This window comes from Anopheles bellator, chromosome 2, assembly GCF_943735745.2.
Source record: "Anopheles bellator chromosome 2, idAnoBellAS_SP24_06.2, whole genome shotgun sequence".
NCBI lineage: Eukaryota > Metazoa > Arthropoda > Insecta > Diptera > Culicidae > Anopheles > Anopheles bellator.
The window spans coordinates 50,914,173-50,937,344 of record NC_071286.1 but is presented as its reverse complement, the minus strand read 5'-3'; the positions used below and the strand labels follow the sequence as shown (position 1 = coordinate 50,937,344).

The window sequence follows — 23,172 nt, the reverse complement described above, 5'->3', positions numbered from 1 at the left end:
ACAAATATAAAAACCACAAAACAAAGTCCGGCTGAAAAGGCGATCAACATTCCGTGTTTCCAGCGTTCCGTGGCGATGGAGAACGATGAATACGAACGTTTCGAAATCACTGACTACGATTTAGCCAACGAGTTCAATCCCAACCGTGGACGGCGTCCCGCAACGAAGAACCAGCAAATTTACGGCATTTGGGCAGATGACTCCGAAAATGAGTATGGAGACGACGACACTTCGAGTGGAGTTGGTCGGGGAAGGAGCAGTAAGAAGCCAAAAGATTATACGGCACCGATCGGATTCATTGCGGGCGGTATTCAGCAATCGGGAAAGAAACCGGAAGCCAAGAAACAGCAACACAGCGGCGAAGACGAGGATACTGAAGAAGATGATGGCGACGAAGAAGGTACGGGTAGACCGCAGTTCGATAGAAAGGCCAACAGCAGCACTTCGGAATCCGAGTCGGATTCGGCAGAGAAACCATCTAACCACGACCTCCGCTCGATGGCTGGCTTTCGCAGTTTCAATAAACCGGCGCCAGTGGCGGGCAAAGGCGTTGGCAACTGGGAACAGCACACTCGGGGCATCGGAGCGAAGTTGCTCCTGCAGATGGGCTATCAGCCCGGCAAAGGATTGGGCAAGGATCTGCAGGGTATATCGGCACCAGTTGAGGCCCACCTGCGCAAAGGGCGCGGAGCGATCGGTGCCTATGGACCAGAGAAGAAAACCACCGTGGCCGATGCTAAACAACAAAAAGCGCCCAAACACGACGAACAGAAGGGCGCCGAAAAAGCGGATGAAGGCCAACAGTGGCGTAAAGCAAACTTGGAGGGAAAACATGGCAAGAACCGTTACTTTTACAAAACGGTTGAAGATGTGATCGAAAAGGGCAAAAAGACGACGACGGCCACGTATGCTCCTTTCGAGAAATCGTCCAAGCTGAGCCAAGTGACGGTGATCGATATGACGGGACCGGAAAAGCGGGTTCTTAGTGGCTATCACGCACTCGGACAGGCCAGGGTGGCGGATGAAGAGCTGTATGATGAGACGAAAGCAAGCGACAAGCCGACCGTTAAAACCACGCACTTTGCACTACCGGAGCTCATGCACAACCTTGCGCTGATGGTGCAGCACTGTGAGCAGGACATAATAGCCATCGATAAGCAAAAGTGTGAAACGAAGGACCGCGAGGAGCAGCTGGCGCAAGAGAAAGAAAATCTCATCCGAATCAGCGATCTTGAAAAGGACTACTTGCAAACGCTCGAGGAGGCACTCGAACTTGTCCGTTCCCTTGTCGAGCCGGCTGAAGGCGCAACTCTCGAGCTGGAAGAATGCGAGAAGCGTTTTGTCCGGCTCTGCACAGATTATCCGGCCGAGTGTGCCGAGTTTGGGTTGTCCGATTTGGCAGCGGGAGTCGTAGCGCCTCTCATTGCCGCTCGTCTCAAAGATTGGAATCCGTTTAGCGATCCGACGCGCCACGTGGAACTGTTCAAACGCTGGCGTTCGATTCTTGGCGCTACCAGTGCGGACGTACACTGTAGTTTGCTCGATCCTTATTCGGCCGTCGTTTGGACCGGTGTCATCCCCAGCATTCGAACCGCAGCAAACGAGTGGGATCCCCGGCGTCCGACGCCCATGATCGCACTGTTGGACGCCTGGGCCTCGGTTCTTCCCACGTGGATTCTCGACAACGTGCTGGAGCAGATCGTGCTGACCAAACTGTCAGCGGCCGTTGTCGAGTGGGATCCCCTCACCGACACGGTGCCCATTCACAGCTGGATTCATCCATGGGTCGACCTGTTAGGGTCAAAACTTGAGGGTGCGGTGTACACTATGATACGAGAAAAGTTGTCGCGCGCCCTGAAAGCCTGGCATCCAGAAGATCGATCTGCACGCGCCATGATAACGCCGTGGAAAGGTGTGTTCTCCGAGGAAGATTTGCAGGTGTTCCTCACGAAAAATATCATCCCAAAGCTGGAGCTGCGTTTGACGGAAGTCATCATCAACCCACTCCAACAGGATTTGGAGATGTTCAACCAGGTGTGGGAATGGCACGAACTCATTTCACCGCTCCAGATGTCCAACATGCTCGACAAGTACTTCTTTCCAAAGTGGTTGCAGACGCTTGTAATCTGGTTGAATCAGGCCCCAAACTTTGACCACGTGTCCCGTTGGTATCAGGGATGGAAATCGCAGTTCACCGATGATGTCGTAAGGCAAACGAACGTCAAAGAGAGCTTCCGTAAAGCGCTGGAACTCATGCAACGTTCTATCGGTGCGGCCAGTGGTGGAATGGCCGATGGCCAGGAGCTACCACCCGCAGCTTCCATCGGGCCAATCCCACCACCACCCAAACCCCCAACCCTGTTAGACGTAAATGTGGATGCTGCTCCAGCACTGGAATTCAAGGAACTCGTGTCGCAGAAATGTGCAGAACGGGGCATCATCTTTGCACCGATGCCGGGACGGCGCGAGTTGGGAAAGCAAGTGTATCGCGTCGGGAAGCTGTTTTGCTACATTGACCGTTCTGTGTGCATCGTAAGTTTGGACGGTGGCGTCAACTGGACCCCAATCTCTCTGACGACGTTACTGGAACGAGCCGTTACAGGTTGAGCACGTGATATGGTCAAGATCAAGCGCGAACTTTCATGTATCGTAATTTATTTAAAAGGAATAAAATTTCACTACATTGATTATTTCTTGAGATGGGTGATGACCGAAACAAGATACTGTCTTCTACCTCGTACACTTTACTTCATCTCCTTCATCAACGGGGGAGTTGGAACGTAGTTTTATTAGTAAAACTGGAAAAATCTCATACCTTCGGTTTCAAAGAACGATTCCAAATCCCGTAAGCTAAGATTTATTTCTTATTTTTTCGCTTTTTCTGCAACGCCTTGAACACTCCTTTGGACCAAAACTCGTACGAGTCAGCCATAATGTTTTCGACGTACGACTTATCGTAGTCAATCCAAACTTTAGTGACGTTTCTTGTTTTCTCGAAATCCAGCGCCGCTACCCCAAGTAGCGCTTTCGTCTTGCGCGTCATGTGCATCTGAAGTTGAATTTGGGCAAAATACTTTTTCGATAATTTGTTCACGTCCACATAACATGCGTGAGTCTTGGCCGTATACGGGCATTTGATTTCAAGCACAAAATCGTCACTGATCCCGTCTGGCGACGCACCCATCCAAGGAAATTTTGGATCGAGTACGAGCCCAATGCTACGCAGAGACGGGAACTCCTTCTGTAGTTCCGCCAAAACGTGCCCCTCTAGGTCTGTGCCTCGTTTCATTGCGAAGGAAAATCCGGATGATACGCCCATCACCTTGTTCGTCAGAGATCCGTTGAGCATCGTGCAGCGAGATGCTTCGTACATGCGTGAGGCAGTGATGCGACCTTTGCGTAGTTCATGCCAAAGATCGTTATCCGCTTGCTCGACAGTGAGCAGCTGAACGTTGGCACAAGTTTCGTGTTCCATCTGCTTAGTGCAATAAGCAAGGAAGTCGTCTGGGTCAGTCCCTTCGTAGTCTTGGATTAAATTAAATAGCGACAACCGCTGGGCGGCCTTCAAAAGATGGGGAGTAATTATAACAGGTTCCTTTTCAACCTTTGTCAGTACCGCAATTCCGGCTGTGAGCGGTAAATGGTAATTCAACTGCAACGGTTCAATTAGAACGTGGCAATTTCTTTCCAATGTAGTTTTCTTCGTCCTTTTGCCGCTGTGATCCATGTTTTCTTTGTCTTCCAGTGCCTTTCTATGGACTTTCTTGTCTTTCTTCGCACATTTTTCAAATTCCTCAGTTTGCTTTTGTTGCAGCCAGTGAAGCAATCCAACGATTGCCGTACAACAAACTAAAACAAATCGTATTATCGGTGAGTCTAAGTCGCCATAATACAAACAAAGGAGTTACTTACCTTGGCCATCTTCTGGTCGCCCCATGATACACTCTGTGCAGTGTACCGATCGGAAAATTTCATTCTTTTCGAAGATAACCTCGATCTTGTGGTGAACGTCTTCACTTTTCCTCTTTATCTTTACCGTTTCCAATACGTCAGCTATCAAACGCTTAGCTCCAAAGTTTATGTTGGTCACAGAGATGCTCTCAATCGACCGATTCACAGAACTGAAATCGCAAACATTGTTGTAAGGTTAGTGAAAACATCCAAAAACTAAGCGATAAATTATGACTAACTTTCTTGTTTTCCTTTGATTAGTCGATTCAAGATTGTTGTTTTCAAGGAAAGCTGTAATGGAGCCAGTATCAAGTTTCGGAACTTGCAGTAAGAACTCCATGATTCCTTAATCAGTCGTAGCAGTTTGTATTAAACGATTGCAGTTTTTGTGGTTTCAAGAAATATGATAAATTGGCGCCTTTTAAACTTTATTTTGACATTCTGCTCCACACAAATCGCTGTCAAACAGTGAGAATCATCTGTGGCTGCAAAGTTTATGAGAACACTCGGTTCTTCAGGTTTCGAAATGAAACAACAAAGTGAGCATTAACGCGAATAATTATTTAGAGTATCACCCATTTCACTATGTCGTAAATTATGTACACTTTTATTGATCCAAAAATCCCCGTCTAATCAAATCACAGTGCAGTGGCTGGTTTGATAAAAGCCACAGTTGAGCAGTTCATGAAAAGCCTTTTGGCTCGGTTGAGGCTTTTTCGCATGTGTCTTTCTCTGTCACTTTGTGGTGCCTCTCTTTCCTGCTGGGCGATTTTCGGTCGACGAATCGAGCCGTAGCAAGCAGCCATTTCAAGATGGCGGATTGAGGTGAGCTGCAACCAAAACGTACTGCTGCGAATACAACAATAGTAAATGGGTCTTACATGTGCTATTGTTGTATTAAGAAACAGAAACAATAATAGAAGCGGTCGTCAGTGTGCCAGAGTGAAAATATTGAACAATTTGTTTTAGTTGCGATCGTTTTTAGTGGCATTTTCATTCAGTTTCGTACGGCGTTTGTCAATCGGATGGTGCAGAAAGTGGTTGCAAGTTAACCTTGGAGTAGGCTGTGAAAGAAAATGGCGTCCACGGATGAATGTTGAGGAAAAAAAATCGCAGTGTCGAAAAGAAAAATACGTTTTTGTCCGTCTAGTGAAGCAATTTGGCCATAAAATTATCCTCATTCGATTCGTAACGATTTTGTGCATTTTTCTAGCTACATTTCCTTATGGTGGAAATAAGTTTATCCTACATTAACGAAGAAACACCTGTTAAAAAGCGGAATGAGCCAGGTAAAGCACAATTTTCTGCCAGTTTCGTGAAATATTTAATAAATGTTCTGTTTTTTTCTGTGTTTTGAGCTTAATTGCGCCCCCAATTCGTCAGCAGGGTGTGGCGAACCGAGGCTGCAAGTTGGAAACGATCTTCCGGAGAGACGATGTTCCGCTACTGTACGGTGATAGTGTCGGAACGAATGTGTCCCCAGAACCAGAACCGGTGTCCGTTCCACCGTGGACAACCGTCCATTCGATAGCCCAGGATCGCCCGTCTTCCCCGAGGTCCATTTCTTAAAAATCGAAGGGGGACCCTTTTCTGCAAATTAACGATGAAACCATCGCTTTATACCTGCAAAACTGTGTGGACAAGCCATTTCGGTCCATCCGACAGGTTTTACGAGTTCTTTGGTTAATTTTCTCTTCACCGTAATCGTGCCACGTCACGTGGTAGCTCCTAGAACACGAGGCATCTCAGTTGGATGCGAATTTTCGAACCGATTCTATGCTTAGAACACAAAACTATTGTGAAAGGAACTACTTCTAGCATCGAATGAAAGCTGCTTAGCGCATAGTTTTCGTTAAATTCGGCTTTCTGCATTTTTTCACCATTACGTAATCATGCCCGTTGCTACAGTAAATGTCCCCATAGTTGCCCGGAAGATGCTTAGCCTGCGGGTTTATTGAAACGATTATCCGACTTCGGTATTGAAACTTCGTTCCGTGAAACATTCTAATCGGATAAACACAGTTTCGTGTGTTCCTGGTGTGGCTACATTTCTTTAATGCGCCGTAGACTCTTTCTTTCGTCAGCATTAGCCTCTTTAGGGCCATTAATGGATCACAACCTACATTTCGGCGATTTTTTAGTATGTTTTGTCTGTTTTTTCACCTCCGGTAGTGGTTTCTTCTGTGCAAAATGGCACAATCCGCGAACCTGCAGCAATCCAAAGCGTAGGTTTGTTCATTGGGTGGGAAGGATCCTGAATTACAGCACGATTTGTAACGTAGTTATGTTAAGGAATTTTTACCCGTTATAGGCAGCACGCAGCATCAGCGATTTGATTTCGGCACTTTATACACTTGTTCTTCAAATAAACTTGGTTCTGAAAAACTTGCAGCATTATGTGCTTTTTATGCTGTTCGATACGATTCTAATAATTATTTCGACTTACGTTGTAATATGTAAAAACGTTCTCTCTGTACGTTTGTTACGATCGTTTTGCTGTCAAATCGGATCTACAGCCATGATATCTGAGCAACAACACTGAGTGTCTTTTTGGTTATACGTTTACAATTCCAGACAAAAGAGGATAAAAGTGATTCGGAAAATGAGTCAAGCAGTGATAGCAAAAGTGGCTCCTCCTCTGATTCCGAGAGTGAGTCCGGGTCTGGCTCATCGAACTCCAGCTCTAGCGACAACGAAGGACATGGCCGCAGCCGAAGCACTTCCCATCGAGCCAGCGGCACGACCAATAACACCTCTACCAGCAGTGAAATTCGGGATGGAGCCATCGAAAATGGGCTTACCGAGCACCAGGCATTATCCAGCAATAATCACACCGCAGTCCAAGAGGCTGACGAGAAAGGGTCAGACATAGATTCAAATGAAAGATCTCGAAGTTCCCACTTTGGCTCGGATTCGGATGAAAGTGATCCGACGGGCGATAGGTCGGCGAAACAGCATCAAAGTGATTCTGATAACAGTGCTAGTAAACCGAGCAACACAAGCCGACAAAGTGGGGACGATGACGAAGGTGAGGACGAGGAAGAGCAAGAAGAGAACAGTGCTGGAAATGAAACTGTCTCACAACAAAGGTCTTCTAACAATGTCGCAATGTCGGAATCACCGGAAGATTATGAGGACGACGACGAGGACCATCAATCCTCTAAAAGCAGCTACGATGTAAGGACATTCTTGTTTGTTTGATGGTCTAACTTTGTATAAAAGTAATAAAAATCTTTTACTTTCGTCTCTCCTCTGCTAGGACGAAGATTATGCTGCGAACCAGTTGCGTCGGAAAAGTGCGCGTAAAAAAGCAGTAGCTGCCGCACGAAAACGACCCGCCGCACAGCCGGCTACGAAGGCGAAGAAAAAGAAAAGGTACGGATTGAACTCGCTTCCCTTTCGCCAGCCACAATTGGGGCTGTCTCTGGTAGTTAGAAAAGAAAGTGAGACTGTGGCGACAGACGATGCGTAACGTAATATTTTTGACATTAACGATTAATGCCAAACTGCTACGCTTCTGTCAAAACGTTTACGGCTCGGCCGAGGCGTAAACCCCGAGCGTAAATACTTTTTGCATACGCATGCTTACAAACAGAGGATTCTATATTCAAAAATCAATTTATTTCTCTTCTATTTCTATTTTCTCGGATCAAAAACACGAACGTAAACACGTTTGACATTTCGTTTTTATATTTTTGCTGCCACACGAAGCGTAAACAGTTTGACATTAATAATTAATTTTACGCCAGTTTTCACACTTCGTGTAGCGCCACAGAGAGAACTAACCGAAGAATGTTTCGGTGTCGATTCTGCTTTTTTCTCCCTTTTACACAATCAGCACAAGCAGTCGTTGGAAGTCGGACACATCCGACGAGAGTGAGGCCAGCGATTCCGATAACTCGGATCGCTTCCGGAGAAAGTCGGGCACGACAGCGGCGAAAAAGCGTGCAGCAGCAGTGGCCGCTTCGAAAGCAAAGGCAAAAAAAAAGAAACGAACCGGTGGTGTGGGGTCGGGAACTGGAGCCTATAGCTCCGATGAGGCTAGCAGTGAAGAAGATCGGAAGCGACCATCGGCGTCGCGGCGAAAAACGGCCGTGAGTTACAAGGAGGCTAGCGGGGATGAGGCCACTGATAGTGACGATTTGCTGGAAGTGGACCAGGAAGCGGAAGAAGCGGCGGCAGCCGCTGCGGCGGAAGAAGAAAAAGCTGAAACGATCGAGCGTATTATCGGAAGACGGCAGGGCCGGAAAGGAGCAACAGGTGCCCTCACGACCGTGTACGCGATCGAGGAGAACGGTGATCCAAACCTGCCAAATGAAGCAGGCGATCGCCGATCGGGACAGATGGAGGAACAGTATTTGATCAAGTGGAGCGGCTGGTCATATCTACACAGCACTTGGGAATCGGAAGAAACACTCAAAGAGCAGAAGGTGAAGGGTATGAAGAAACTTGAGAACTATCTGAAGCGCGAAGAAGCACTGCAGCATTGGCGTCAGTACCAGGCCGGGCCCGAGGATATCGATTACTACGAGTGCCAGCAGGAACTTCAGCAGGATCTGCTGAAGAGCCACTACAATGTCGAGCGCATCATCGCCCAGGCAGACAAGGCGGAGGGTGGCGAGGGTACGGACTATCTCTGCAAGTGGGAGTCCCTGCCGTACTCCGATTCGACCTGGGAAGACGCGAGCTTGCTGCGCAAAAAGTGGCAGCGCAAGGTGGTTGAGTTTCACGAGCGCGAGGAGTCGCGAAACACACCGTCTAAGCACTGCAAGGCGATCCGATGTCGACCCAATTTTCGACACTTGAAAACCCAGCCAGAGTACCTTGGCGAAGACCGCGGTCTGAAGCTACGGGACTACCAGATGGATGGACTTAACTGGCTCATACTGACGTGGTGCAAGGAGAACTCGGTCATTCTCGCCGACGAAATGGGACTGGGCAAGACGATCCAGACTATTTGCTTTCTCTACTACCTCTTCAAATCGCAACAATTGTACGGGCCGTTTCTATGCGTGGTACCGCTCAGCACGATGCCAGCGTGGCAGCGTGAGTTTGCCATCTGGGCGCCGGAAATGAACTTTGTGACGTATCTGGGCGACGTGCAGTCGCGTGAAATTATCCGCCAGTATGAGTGGTGCTTTGACAGTACGAAAAAACTCAAGTTTAACGCCATCCTGACGACATACGAGATTTTGCTGAAGGACAAGACGTTCCTCGGTTCGATTAGCTGGGCTTCGCTCCTGGTGGACGAGGCGCACCGGCTGAAGAACGACGATTCGCTTCTGTACAAAGCGCTGGAGGAGTTTGACACGAACCATCGGCTGCTGATCACCGGAACCCCGTTACAAAATTCGCTCAAGGAGCTATGGGCGTTGCTGCACTTTATCATGCCGCAACACTTCGCGTCGTGGGACGATTTTGAGCGCAACTACGGCAGCACGAACGACAAAAGCTACACCAAGCTGCACAAGGAACTGGAACCGTACATCTTGCGGCGCGTTAAGAAAGACGTCGAGAAGAGTTTGCCTGCGAAGGTGGAACAGATACTGCGAGTAGAGATGACGTCGATCCAGCGACAGTTCTATCGGTGGATACTGACGAAAAACTTCAATGAGCTGCGCAAGGGCCTGAAAGGATCGGCTTCAACGTTTCTCAACATTGTGATCGAGCTGAAGAAGTGCTGCAACCATGCGTCGCTGACCCGACCGATGGAGTTCGGTGAGCAGGTCAACCAGGACGACGTGTTACAGCAGCTGCTGAAGGGATCGGGGAAGCTGGTACTGTTGGATAAGCTGCTCTGCAGGCTAAAGGAAACGGGCCACCGGGTGTTGATCTTTTCGCAAATGGTCCGAATGCTGGACATTCTGGCGGAATATTTGCAGAAGCGACACTTTTCCTTTCAGCGACTCGACGGCAGCATTAAGGGCGAGTTGCGCAAGCAAGCGTTAGATCACTTCAATGCCGAGGGCTCGACGGACTTTTGCTTTCTCCTGTCGACGCGTGCCGGTGGTCTGGGCATTAATCTGGCGACGGCTGACACCGTCATTATCTTCGACTCGGACTGGAACCCGCAGAACGATCTGCAAGCGCAGGCACGGGCACACCGAATCGGCCAAAAGAACCAGGTGAACATCTACCGGTTAGTAACGGCCCGATCGGTAGAAGAAGACATCGTGGAGCGGGCGAAACAGAAAATGGTACTGGATCATCTGGTGATCCAGCGGATGGACACAACGGGCCGGACCGTGTTGGACGGTGGGGATAAAAACAGCGGCAATAGTTGGAACAGCAAGGTTGGTGGTGGCAGCAGCAACAGCAATCCGTTTAAAAAAGATGAGTTGTCGGCTATCTTAAAATTCGGCGCTGAGGAGCTGTTCAAAGAGGAGGAAGACGGCGACGAAGAGCTCGTTTGCGACATTGACGAGATCCTGCGACGGGCGGAAACACGGGACGAAGCACCCGGTATGCCGGGCGACGAGTTACTCTCGGCCTTCAACGTGACCACGTTCGATTTCGACGAGGACACAGTGGGCGGCAAGCCTATTACTACCAAGGACCCAGAAACAGCGGAAGCCGAAGGCACGAAGCAGTTTTGGGATGGTATCATTCCGCAGTCATATCGTGAGCTGGTCGAGGCCGAAGAGCGTGATCGGGAGATCAAGGACCTGTATCTTCCACCGCGCCGGCTTGCGATGAAGCAAAATGAGACTGACAGTGCGGCTGATGGTAAGGGTGGCAAGGGCGGAAAGAAGACTAAAAAAGGGCACCAGGAGGAAAGCGACGAAGACTCTGAAGCCAGCATTGGTGGTGGACGGGGCGATGAGGACGGCAAAGCGAAGCGCGCACGAGGGCGACCATCCAACAAGGAGAAGATTGCAGGCTTCACCGATGCGGAGCTGCGCCAGTTGATAAAGAGTTACAAAAAGTTTCCGGCTCCACTGAAGCGCCTTGAAGCTATTGCGTGCGATGCGGAGTTGCAGGAGAAGCCGCTCTCGGACTTGAGGCGGGTCTCGCAGCTGCTGCACGATCGATGCCTGCAAACGATGAAAGAGATCGCTCGAGAAGCGGAAAACGAAAAGCACACAGGGCCAGTCTCGGCCGGTGATGCGGCCAAACGGAAGTGTGCCCGTGCGGCGTACTCGAACAAAATCGGTGGCGCATCGTTCAACGTGAAAACTATGATGCAGTGCGTCGAGGAACTGCAGCCTCTGGACGAAGTGATCCCAGCCGACCCAGCTGAACGGAGCCGGTGGCAGCTGAACTTCAAAACCCGACCGCCCAACTTCGACGTCGAGTGGAGCGGAGAGGACGATTCGCGACTGCTACGGGGCATCTATCAGTACGGGATCGGGTCGTGGGACGCGATGAAGATGGATCCATCGCTTGGGCTGTCGGACAAGATACTGGCGAACGATGCAAACCGGAAACCTCAGGGCAAGCATCTGCAATCTCGGGCCGAATATCTGCTGAAGGTGTTGCGCAAGACGCTCGAGCTGAAGCGCGGCCCTTCAAAACCGCGCAAGCCGCGCAAACCAAAGGAACCCAAAGCGGCGGTTGCTGGAGGAGCCGTCCCAATCCTAATGCACCATTCCGCGGCTGCCGGTAGTCCACTAACTTCGGGCACGGATTCAATAGGCTGCTCGATATCGGCAACGATAGCAGCAGTAGCCGCCGGTGAAGATGTGACGTTAGGCGTCGGAGGTGTCGGAATCCCTTCGGGTGGTTTAGGATCGGCGGCGACTGCAATAGCGTCGGGACTGTTGGGCGCAACGGGGTTGACTGAAGAGAAAAAGACTGGTAGCAAAACTAAAAAGCTTTCCGAATCAGAGAACCATCACCACCACCACCATCATCATCACCACGACGAGCATTCGAATGGGTCGCGGGCTGACGAACACCACCCGAACCATCATTACGGTAAAGATCAGGCAACGGCGGGTGGGAAGGAGAAAAAGAAGTCCAAAAAGGATCGCCAAAAGGATTCGAAGAAGAAGAAGGATAAAAATACGGGGCCGATGCACTTCACTGCGAACAACGAACCGTGCGCGCTCAACATTTTGGGCGATCTGGATCCGACGGTCTTCAACGAATGCAAGGAAAAGATGCGGCCGGTGAAGAAGGCACTAAAAACGCTCGACAATCCGGACGAAACTCTGCCGCAGGATGAACAGCTGCGACAGACGCGCGACTGCCTGCTAAGCATCGGCAATCAAATCAACCTGTGTTTGGGCGACTACCGAGATCCGGAAAAGGCGAAAGAGTGGCGCAGCAACCTTTGGTACTTTGTGTCCAAATTCACTGAATATGACGCTCGCAAACTGTTCAGATTGTACAAACATGCACTCAAGCGCAGTGAGGGCACTGCTGATCGGTCAGGTGGTGACACGAGTGCCGACGGCGGCGGTGTTAAGAAATCATCCGCTGAGCACAGTTCCGGCACTGCACCGACCCTCCAGCTCGGTAGATCTCCTATGAAAGATGCCAAAGACGCTGCCAAGCACCAACACCACCATCAGCATCATCATTATCACCCTCATCAGAATCATCCTGCTGCTGCTGTCGGCATCATCCAGTCAACGTCGGCATTAAATGCGTTGGGAAAGATTAAGAAAATTTCCAGCAGCAAACAGGACAACGGGCACAGTAGCTACGATGGGCCATTGGCGTCAAAGTCTCCGTTGAAAGCCCAGAGCATGCTGGTCGACGGCGGGACCGGTGGTATGGACGAGGAAAAGGCCAGATCGCGACGCGAAAGGAAGGACAAAAAGCGACACCATCTGCTAGGAGGGACGATAAGCGGACCGATTGTCAGTGATTCGGCACTGCAGCAGCGGGAGCGTTACATGGCCGCGACGGCAGCGGCTGCAGGTGGAGCCATCGATCATGGATCGGACTCCGGTGGCAAGGAGGAAGGCTCGTCAATGCATTCCAAACGGCGCCTCGAGGAAGGGGAGTATGATGAAAATAGCAAAGAGTACAAAAGGCTGCATGGTGGTGACAGTCGGTAAGTGTGACCGTTAGTCGTGTAGCACCGAGTTCATCCTACTAAATGCGCTTTGTTTGGGCACATCTTTGACTTCTTGAACCATCAGAAACCATCGTGGAGACCGGGATAAAAAGTGGGACGAATACGGTGATCGTGATCGTATGAGAAACATAGGGCCTCGGGGATCTGCACCAAACACGCCGCAAAGTGGACGTGGATTCCCGGACTCACGAGACGATCGGGGATCGTACGTAGGCGTGGATACATCGGTGGATCGTTGGAGAGATAGGTACGTTAAAGAATGGAAAACCCAATTTCTGGCCCACACTTACGACCTTCTTTTCTTATGCTGCTTTCATCCAAAGATACGGCGGCGAACACAAACGAGATCGATACGAAGGTTACTTAAGCCGTATTGGCTATCATCGAGACCGGGACCGTGACAGAGAACGCGAATGGGATCGCGACCGGGGCGAACGCGACCGTGAGCGGGATCGTGATCGAGGTGATCGCGATCGAGATCGAGATCGCGGAGAGCGTTGTTTCAAGGACAAGCGCAGGTTGGTATCTGTCGAATGATCCTTGGTGTGGATGCAAAGAATGTGAACAATTCATATCTCTTTTCTGTGCACAGACATATGCCTCCCGGCACCGGAAGCTACCCAAGTAATCACTACGGAATGCCCCCGGCTGGCTACTATCCACCCGCAGACGGCACATCGTATCGTCCCTATCCGGTTGTGTTTCCACCCCGGCAACCACCTGGCGGTGGTCTCCTGCCCGTCGTCGTTCCTGGGTCCGTTGGAAGTTCTGGCGGCTGTGCTGGCGCTGGCAGTGCAGTTGGAAATGCCGGTGAGTCTGCCAGTGGCGCCGGCTTGCAACCAGACTACTTGGAAAGTCGACGAAACTAGCGAAACGATGGACTGCCTTAACCTGCGGCGAATAAATAACTTAATCTTACGACTCTGGTCATAATTTCTTCCGCCAGTCAACGAACCCATCGTCCTTCCTGGTATTTGCTCTCCGGAGAATTGAAAAGTGCGGGAAATGCACATTTCCGCCAGCAAATTAGAATAATTGTAACATCAACATAGAACCGGAGACAAACGTGGCGGATCCGCTTGGCGTAAGGTAGGGCAAAATTGAAGGCGTAGTAGGTATCTGTTTTCCGACGCCTCAGCTGCGGTTCCACAAACAATCGATTACGTGTGTAAGAGTAATTTATTTCAATGCAAAGACGTGAGGAATAGGATTATAGAGGCAAGAGAAGTGCAACACACTCAGAACCCCACACACACACTCACAAGCGAAGACCTTATTCACCGTTTATTACTTTACATTCACAAAGTCACATACGCTACTCTCGCGGATAGCATTTGAAACCATTGAACATTGTACATAGTTGCCTAATAGATCACTGCTAATTGGGCAGCAATCTGAGAATTATTGAGTAATCAAATCAAAGCGTTTCGCGCCAGCGATACTCCACTTCTGGACCCAAATACACATGTTTCATAAGTTTAGCGAAGAGTGTAAAAAGAGTGTAGATTTTGTAGACCGAGCAATACGTAATTCATTGCCGTATTATTGTGATTTTACCCACTAAGTTTTAATGATTTGTAGCGTATGTTTTTCTGCTACGGTGAAAAGCTGTCATTGTTCTGTTACGAAGACATGCCCCATTCGCGTTTAAATATAATTTACGGTTGATGCATCACGCCAAGTGGTTCAAATTCAACGTGAAAGAAAATGCAAAAAGAAACTCAATTTGCAATTGTAGGAACGAATATTAGGCGAGAAATAGAGCACTCACAAAAGTTAAATAGTGAAGATGAACAATATACTCCACAGAATCCTTTGGAACACCCGGACCAGAATTAGCTTCTTCAGGCAAATCAGCGAAACAGGCCAGGAATAGACGGAAGGAGTGTGTAAATGTAAAGAGAGCCAAGATTGGAGGCGATTGTTAGGTGAGGGAAATACAACTTAAGGACTATGATGAACCATTTGGCTAATGAATTGAACGAAAGTTTACCAATAAAATAAGATACGAAATTCAATCTCCAATAAAACGTAAAAATTGTACTGTCACAATCACAAAGCATGTTATTTTTTGAAATTAACTTTATTAACTATTATTATCATATTTTATTATCTACGAACTATATTGTCTAAAATTAACCATTATCATATTTTCAACAATTCAACCGAGTGACATATTGACAACCGAGTGAACAAACTGACAACCGAGTGACAGATTGACAACCGAGTGAACAAACTGACAACCGAGTGAACAGTTAGCGCCTTTTTGCAGTTTTGGCTGGTTCTGGCTGGAGTTTCTGGAAACAACTCAACGCGCAGTGCAAAATAAAACATCGTTTAAACTACTTTTTACAGTGCAATACGGGTAAAGGATAACAAACAAAACATTAGAAACGTTCCGTGTTGCTTGGTCCCTGTCGAGTGTTGAGGTTGAGCATTTGTTTCTAATCAGATAGAGAATTGTGCAGTGCTGTGAAATCTCGATAATTTCAATGCAAAATCCAAAGTGCAATGAGCCGAAGCTCCTATTGGTTTCACGTGCAAAGTGCAATGTGTTGTTCACAAGTTTATGTTTTGATCAATAATTGAGTTTCCAGAATCCGCCAATCTGTGCTTCTGGGCAATGAAGGTAAGTGATTATCGTGACTATAGTTAGTGTGTTTTCCTGTCTGTCTGCCGTTCCTTATCGAACGAAAATATATTATTTTTATTATTTCCTTTTTCCCACTTACGAAAACCTACAAATTTGATTCATCCCAAAGTGATTCCGATGGTCCTTTCCTAGTACGGCCATTGGAGTTATATTTGCTTTTTCTTTACACACACTCGCACCAACCCAAATATACGTACGTCCGTGTGCGTGAAAGAGTCGGTCGGAACTTCAATCGTTGCCCAAAGCAAAGAGAGTGGCTGTGAGAGCGACACTTGAGATAAGATATTGGGTGTGCAAATGAATTGCTTCGGTTTTACAACGAATGGCATTACTCACTAAATATTACAATTTTGTTGTAATTAATTCATTTTGCCGTTATTACGCATCTAACGCAGTATGGGTTTTTTTCGTTGAAGCAACACCTTTGTTAAGCATCTGGAAACATCGAGTTTTCATCCTGGTAAAATGTTGTCGCGGGGAATACTTTTTCATTACTGCTTGCACGGCAGGAAAGAAAGAAGTTCTTGTACCGAACTTGTGAATTTATTACGGGAATCCCAAACGCGAAAAGGCCTGGGTACAGTGAATCAAGTCCATCGCAACCAAAGGTTCAAAGGTTATGCAGTGCGATTGGGCAGCAGAGCGGTTCACTTGTTATGAAAGTGCTGAAAAATGGAAGGATTGGATCGCTTCCAAACATGAGGAATTCTAATTATCGGAATCCGGGAATTGCCTCTAAGATGGTAGAAAGTAGTAACTAACGACGGAAGACACTCTTTTAGTCATATGTTTTGTTATTGTAGTTAGGCCACAATAGTCGAATAAAAACCGAACTAATTAATTTGCAGACCTAATATGTAAGAGAGAGAGACTCACAATCATAATGAGAACGCGGAAAAACGCAGAGAGTCCGGTTCGACAATGCAACGTCAGGCTCGAAAGTCAGTTAGGTTCGGAGCCAGAGTTGAGGCTTACAAATTCACGCATTCGCAGTTTTGCACTCGAGGAGTTCGAACGCCGTCTGGCAACGCGGCTGGCAGTGCAAGAGCATTGTGTGCAGGAGAAGGCAGCGAGCGGATGTGGCTGTGAGGAACGTGTGTGTGTGTACGTATGAAGGAACGAGTGAGACGGCGCGAATCGTGTGAACGTGAGTGAAGAGAGCTAATTCGCGACGGATTCGAAAGTTGAATGCGCTCTTTGGGACACACCGTGCTCATTTTTTACTTCGTGCTGTAAACGAGGTTACAGTTTTTGGTAAAATCGAAGAAGCATTGGAGTAGTAAAATATGACGTGGTGTTAGCTTTAAGTTTTACCTCCAAAGAGCAGAGAAAAAGTCAGCTATATTGCGGAGCCACCTTTGATTCATCCACTTTTGAACGCCGTAATATACACGCTCTTTTTCAACTCCGAGTTTGCTCAATGAAGAAGAACAAGTTAGTTTTCCTTAGAAGTCGCGGCCGCTTGTGATCAGTTCGAAATTAAATTGTAAATTTCTAGCTGGGCTGGACCTCGACCGAGAAAAGCCCGAGCGAAAAGTAGTCAGCAGCTGCTGGAAAAGCTACCAAACACAACGACCACACAACTACCAACCCACACGGCGTGTGGCGTGTTCCATAAGTCCAGTTTGCAGAGCATTGGCCCGTGGCCCCGTGGCGTTTGCAACGTATCTTTGCTATCGCGAAACAATCCAAATGAATCATCTATTGTCGTCATCGTTCGCCGCCATAGCATTGGTTTGGCTGCGTTGCCACGGAATAACAATGAGCCACGGAGTACATGATTGTGTTTGTGATTTTTCGCTGATTTCTCCTAGGTAGTGGTTTCTGCTGTACACGTAAAAAGCTTCATTTGTACCTTTTCTTCAACTAACGGATAGCGCCGGGGGGAAAAGGGAAAATCGCAAATTACAAGCGAAAAAGGAAGCCACAAACAGGCAACCATCTTTGAAATCGCGCCTAGCACAGTGTGTTCGTGAACGACCGTGCGTCCGTGTGCTTCCGTACCCGTGGTTGTGTGTGCGTGTCGGCGCATTGTGAGCAAACGAAGTCGGAAACCACCGCGCTTAACAACATAATAGAGGCCACACGGGAAGGAGAATAGCCTGCGGCGGAAAAATCTGCCCCACACAAAGGTTTCGTGGCTCGCGATTCGTTCGCTACACATCGCACGCATACATAAGTAACGCCGTACACATGCATACGTAGCGGAGATAAAAGGGGAAGCAAAAGTTGCCTCTGTGTTGGTGCGTTGGAAACCGTGTGTATATGCGTGCGTGAGTAGCTGATGTGCGAAGTTCGTTCGAATCGACAGAGGAGTTTTATTCGTCCTTCGCGAAATTTGCCTACTTCGTTTTATTTTTCTAGTGTTAAACTCTCGCTGCCGCGTCAACTGCGCTCGTTACGATTGCGGAAAACGAGAATGTTTGTTGGCGAATCGTGCGGGTCCGTAATACATTGTTTGCCATCATCTCTTTTTAGTTCCATGCAGTGAAATCTTCTTCAAAAAATCATCACCAATGCGTGTGCGTGTGAGCAAGTGTGATATCGAATTGTTTTTTGTATCGTCAATTTTTACGTGCGTCAGCTTTTTCTGTTCGTCCTGTTACCAAAGTGGTTCGATCCCCGCCCTCAGCCCATCGAACAAATACATGAAATAGCGCATCAAAAACGCCAAATACATCCGGTTCCGTGAGTGCGCGCGCTCTGTCCACGCGTCTTCGTTCCGCGTTTTGTGTTACGATCATCGTGCTGTAAAGACAAGGAAGGAAGCTGTACTTTGCTACGCAACAACGCTCGCGCTGCTGCTATCATCAATAATCTGTGAATGTTGTTCGCACGGTGCACGAGGCGAACCAGCAGCAACGTCATCGATCGAAGAACCGTCGACAGAGCCGCCCAACAACAAGGTTCCTCAATACCCGTCATCACCACCGTCGTCATCGGAATAGACCAGTGACACTCACACAGCAACGGTAACGGTAATCCTTCTTTCCGCGACCATGAGAATAGAGGTGAATTCGGCGGCAGATTTTCTGATGAATTTGCTGCGGGTGCGAAAGGCAAACCAGCTGTCGGAGAACCAGCTGCAGCACTTCAAGGGTTCGCTCGAGCAGATTTTGACGCGCCACTTCCAGCGCCACTGGTACCCGGATGTGCCGACCAAGGGGTCCGGTTTCCGCTGTCTGCGCATCAACGGGAAGATGGATCCGATCATCGAGAAAGCGGGCCATGCCGTCGGCCTGAATGCGGTCATCCTCCGGAAGCTTCTCCCGCTCGAGCTGACCGTTTGGATCGATCCGGACGAGGTGTCGTACAGGATCGGTGAAAATGGGACGATCTGCGTGCTGTACGATATCGCGCAGAGCCGGGCCAGTCCCTCGTCCGATCTCGACTCGACCGGAAGCAGCACGGGCATGAGTCCCTGTGATGAGTTCATCATGGAGCGCGTCGGCCGGTTGGATCTGTCCCTGTCGTCGGTGGACAGCGGTAACGGTAGTAGCAGCAGCAGCAACGGTGCTGCGATGGCCGACTATCTGGAGCATACTAATGCCAGCTCCAATGGCAAATCGCAGCACCATCAGCAGCAACAGCAGCACCATAACAACAAGTACAATCACAACCAATCGAACAACCACCACCACCATCATTACGCTAAGCAGCGTCATAGTAACAGCATGAGCTCGTCCTCGAGCGGACAAAATAGTCCTCCCCTGAGCCCTCCGTACGGTGCTGCCGCCAACACCGGATACTTGAACTACCAGCATCTGGCCAGATACCAGCAGCAGCAGCAGCAACCGCAGCACGGCAACAACTTCTACCCATCGGCGGCCACCGTTCACCAGCCGCAACAATACTTCCACTGGGACAACCAGTTCGTCAACAACAAGGTGCGAACCCAATGTTAAGCAAAGCACAACAACGCGACGAAGAAGGGGCATGGAGAGAAGAGAAGAAAAGAAACAGAGCGAGAGAGAGAGCGAGTGTGATCCCGTCTGACTAATTCCCCCTTCGGTATTTCAAACATCGATCACCACCCAACACCACAACCACCAACAACATGTACATTTTTGAAGGCCAACCCCGCAGCTGCTTCACCGACAGGCGACAATAGTAAAGAGTAAACGGTATGCCGCGGCACGGCGAGAAGCAAATTGATCTCTTATCATTCTGTAATGGGGCTCTTTGGCGTAAAGCGAGGAGGATTGGCGTGCTCCGCGAGAGTGAACGAATTAAGAATGTACCGCCGACTGGGTGTCGAGCTCGGGTTTCGGAGTGTTTCTTCTAATTCGCTTACTTCTCGCGGTCTGAGTTTGTGGGTGTCCGTAAGGGGCTTTGTTTCCCAGCGCGACGTTTCCTTCCAGCAACGTTGTCCTCCATGGTTAAGCTCTTGATCTCACCGCGAGCTTCTTTTATTGGTTGCTGACGTGAAATGGAGGACGACGTGTGATGGTTGGCAGTGTGTGGTGCAGTAGGAGCGGAGCGTAGCGGAAGCGAGCGCGGCCACTGAAGAAATGGAATTAACGAAAGCAAGAGTTCCTACGGAGAAGAGAAGAGTACAAGCAGAAGTAAAACCATGAGGACGGAAAGGAGATGAATTTTGAACATTGTCGAGGAAGTAAAAGGATGTGATGCTGGTACCTATAATCGAATAATGTAACCCACACAGTGCAAAACTAGGCTATGGTAAAAGTAACATCATTTTTTTGTTTTCAAACTTACGCGCAGAGAAAGACAAAATGGAGAAGAAACGTTCACATGCTAAGCGAAAGAGACGGAAGCGGATCGGTGATATTTAGCGCGGTGATCTTGAACCACAGCACGCCATGAAACAAAATGTTAAGACGAGAAACAGGTCGTTGGAAGTGTGATAGAAGGGAGAAGATCGACTGGGATGACGATGGGATCGGCGGGGGGAGATCGATGAGTGGCCCGGCAATGAACGTGGCGAGACGCATTTCAATTGTGATCAATACTTATTTCAACACAAACGGCTTATAATACCAGTAGTAAAACCAAGAAAACGTGAAGAGCAAACTGTAAAGAACGTATAAGCAAACATCATGTCATGAAGTACAATGCAACATCGCACCCTCGAATGGACGCTGGGTGGCATTTCGAGGTTCTAGAGGTAGACGAATCGAGGCAAGGGATGTGTGTATGCATTAAAGCATACAAGATACGAAAGGAGCCAGCACGCTGAACATACAACCACATGCGCGTGTGTGATTTGTCGCTCTTGCTTGACTGTTTAGATCATAGGGACAGTAAGAACTTAGATAAGAAAGTGAGAAGTGGAGTGCGACAGGAGGGGAGAAGGCAGATGGAAACAAGACAAGTCAAACGATCCAACAAAACAGAGAGAGTTAGAGCCAGAGAGGAGAATAGGATACTGGGAAAACGTTCCGTTGCCTTTTCTGCGAGACGCTTTATTTTCTATGATAATTTTTATACGATCTTCATGCAACCAACATAAATGCAATCATGCTGATGCTGTTGGGGAAGTTACAGAAGAAACGGCCGAGTGATGAACGAATGCGGGAACAGCTCCGCGAGCGAGAGGAGAATACGATGGGCCACGAGAACACGAACACGAACACGAAACATGATCAATTGATACACAACGATCCACAACGCCAGATTTCTGTTCTGTATTTCCTTTGTCTTACTTTTTCTTTCTCTCGATTGCTGCTCTTCCAGCAAAATCAATCCTCCTGGCACTTGCCAAGGGAAATGCAGTTGCAACGTTTGTATGCAACAAAATACATAGCTACAGCAAGAATGTGGAATGAATGTGAAGCGAGTAATGAAGTGATGATAGCGTGATAGAGAGAAAGAGAAGAGAGAGAGAGAGAAAGAGAAAGAGTATGTGACACGAATGGTAATGAAAAAGCGAGTGAATTAGGGTATTTTTTTAAGTTAATTTTCATCTCTGTTCGTAATGGTTATTAACATCAAACCGATTCCCTTCCCTTTTTTGCGGGAAGTAAGAGTGCTATAGAGACAAGGCGTGTTTCAGGTTAGAGATGCAGATAGTGAGGAATGGCAATAGGCATTAGAGAAAGATACATGACGAGAGAAAGAAAATGGTACAGAGAGAGAGAAAGTCAGACGGAAAAGGAGAACGAGCGAGAAAGAAAGAGAAGAAGAGCGAAGAGAGAGAGAGAGAGAGAGAGAGAGAGAGAGAAAATGAGCGAAAGAATCGATTGTTTATAAATCTTATATATACATATATTTGCTTATAATTATTTTGCTGTAACAATTTTCGAATCAAACAAAAGGAATAAGATCTACACTTGCATAAAACATTAAAAAAACGTCCCTCTTTTTATTTTGTTCGTTGGGCAATGTCTCCGTCGCTCGCTCCGCGTTCTTTTCCTCCATTCGTTGTGTCAACGTCGTCGTTTCTAGCTTCATCGTCCGCTTCATCGAATTTTAGCGTAGTCGATCATACGATCGACACACGGTTCTCACGTTGCGGTCGTGGCATCTGGCACGCCTGATTCTTGATTGTGCTAATTTAGTTTCTTCTCGACTTTTGTAGCAAATTCAAAATGGATGCGAATGATGCAACACCCTACGCAAGTAATAAGCGGTTTTTACAAGACCATAAAAACCGGTTGATGGAAAAAAAACATTATATGATGCCAGCTTATAATCTCTCAAAGGAACAATGAAAAACAGGAGCCAGTTTATTTTTTGCGTTAAGAACGTCCAGTAATGGCACAAAGCAAGAGAAATGATAACACCCGCCTGAAGTTTTCGCTGATGAGGTGAACTAACCGCAGAACTTTTACTACAAACTCAGTTTCCAGATTGAGGATGTCGATAGTCAGGGCACATTTCACCGTTTACCATGCACCATTTCGAGTAGATCGATCAGTGGATAACATCAGATGTGGGCCACTGCGATCGTAGCTATTAGTAGCTCCATTCCAATGATCGGATGATCGTTCAGTGTTTTGGTTGGCGATAACAACATGCTCTTTGAGGTGCGCCAATCTTGGCTTTTACTGCGTACTGTGTTAGTGTAGGACTGAAAGTGGCAGGGCTTTCTACGGCGCGCTAGTGAACACGTCACCTCTTGTCAGAGCCTGTCTTTCTGGAGGCCGTTACCTAGTGGTCGTTTGCCACGCACCGCATATTCAGTTGGACGCACCAACGTCGCCGACATGCAAGCGCTGAGTCACGTAGCCCCGGTTCTGATGACAGGCGACGGACCAACACATGCAACCAGAGAACTGACGACTACTCTCTAACCCCGCGTGTTCCGATTGTGTGGTCAAACGCCATCGGACGAACTCCGAAATGCGCCCAAATCGCTTCCAGCCGCACCCCTCGCCGTGAGCATGCTGTTTATGTAGCAGCAACATTTTCTCATCAGTTCCCACCCCAGGGCTGACGCAGCTTCATCTCCTGGCATAGGGTTAAAATGGTAGTTCTGAAACACAACTACGCAGTTCAGTCTTGCCAAAGCTCAGACCTCGTCCAACGGAGACTCGTCTCGTCGGAACAACGACTATAAAACCCATGACGTAAATGG

General features: G+C 48.3%; 6 protein-coding genes across 9 annotated transcripts in view; 5 read left to right on the top strand and 1 right to left on the bottom strand.

The window, feature by feature from the left end:
• The first annotated feature begins 63 nt into the window (after positions 1 to 63).
• Positions 64 to 2,607, top strand: LOC131209531 (septin-interacting protein 1). Its single transcript, XM_058202620.1, has one exon. It carries the CDS (start codon positions 76 to 78, stop codon positions 2,605 to 2,607), a length of 2,532 nt encoding a protein of 843 aa, XP_058058603.1. The 5' UTR covers positions 64 to 75.
• A 243-nt stretch (positions 2,608 to 2,850) lies between these two features.
• Positions 2,851 to 4,329, bottom strand: LOC131210514 (uncharacterized). The gene is made up of 3 exons (XM_058203772.1): positions 4,191 to 4,329; positions 3,913 to 4,121; positions 2,851 to 3,849 (listed from the first exon to the last, which is right to left on the bottom strand). The coding sequence occupies exons 1-3, from the start codon at positions 4,289 to 4,291 to the stop codon at positions 2,858 to 2,860; spliced, it is 1,302 nt and encodes a 433-aa protein (XP_058059755.1). The 5' UTR covers positions 4,292 to 4,329; the 3' UTR covers positions 2,851 to 2,857.
• Positions 4,330 to 5,231: 902 nt separating this feature from the next.
• Positions 5,232 to 7,423, top strand: LOC131207678 (clumping factor B-like). The gene is made up of 3 exons (XM_058200302.1): positions 5,232 to 5,240; positions 6,526 to 7,128; positions 7,211 to 7,423. The coding sequence occupies exons 1-3, from the start codon at positions 5,232 to 5,234 to the stop codon at positions 7,421 to 7,423; spliced, it is 825 nt and encodes a 274-aa protein (XP_058056285.1).
• A 568-nt stretch (positions 7,424 to 7,991) lies between these two features.
• LOC131209582 (chromodomain-helicase-DNA-binding protein 1) lies at positions 7,992 to 15,004 on the top strand. Its single transcript, XM_058202679.1, has 5 exons — positions 7,992 to 11,615; positions 11,820 to 12,955; positions 13,044 to 13,226; positions 13,303 to 13,497; positions 13,572 to 15,004. Exons 1-5 carry the CDS (start codon positions 8,295 to 8,297, stop codon positions 13,846 to 13,848), a joined length of 5,112 nt encoding a protein of 1,703 aa, XP_058058662.1. The 5' UTR covers positions 7,992 to 8,294; the 3' UTR covers positions 13,849 to 15,004.
• Positions 15,005 to 15,516: 512 nt separating this feature from the next.
• LOC131209583 (inositol-pentakisphosphate 2-kinase) overlaps positions 15,517 to 23,172 on the top strand; it is a 72,135-nt gene continuing 64,479 nt past the window's right edge. Inside the window, exon 1 of the mRNA XM_058202680.1 lies at positions 15,517 to 15,608. The gene's annotated coding sequence lies outside the window, so the exon portion shown is untranslated. The remainder of the gene's footprint in view (positions 15,609 to 23,172) is intronic.
• On the top strand, positions 16,631 to 21,939 carry LOC131209584 (protein Tob2-like). 4 transcript variants are annotated; one of them, XR_009156851.1, is made up of 3 exons: positions 16,631 to 16,736; positions 18,111 to 20,266; positions 20,358 to 21,939. XR_009156851.1 is itself a non-coding variant. In XM_058202681.1 (2 exons), the coding sequence occupies exon 2, from the start codon at positions 18,632 to 18,634 to the stop codon at positions 19,535 to 19,537; it is 906 nt and encodes a 301-aa protein (XP_058058664.1). In that variant the 5' UTR covers positions 16,631 to 16,736; positions 18,111 to 18,631; the 3' UTR covers positions 19,538 to 21,939. The 4 variants fall into 4 exon arrangements, 2 of the variants coding, with proteins under 2 accessions (XP_058058664.1, XP_058058665.1); XR_009156850.1 differs by having other exon boundaries at positions 18,111 to 20,285; XM_058202681.1 differs by having other exon boundaries at positions 18,111 to 21,939.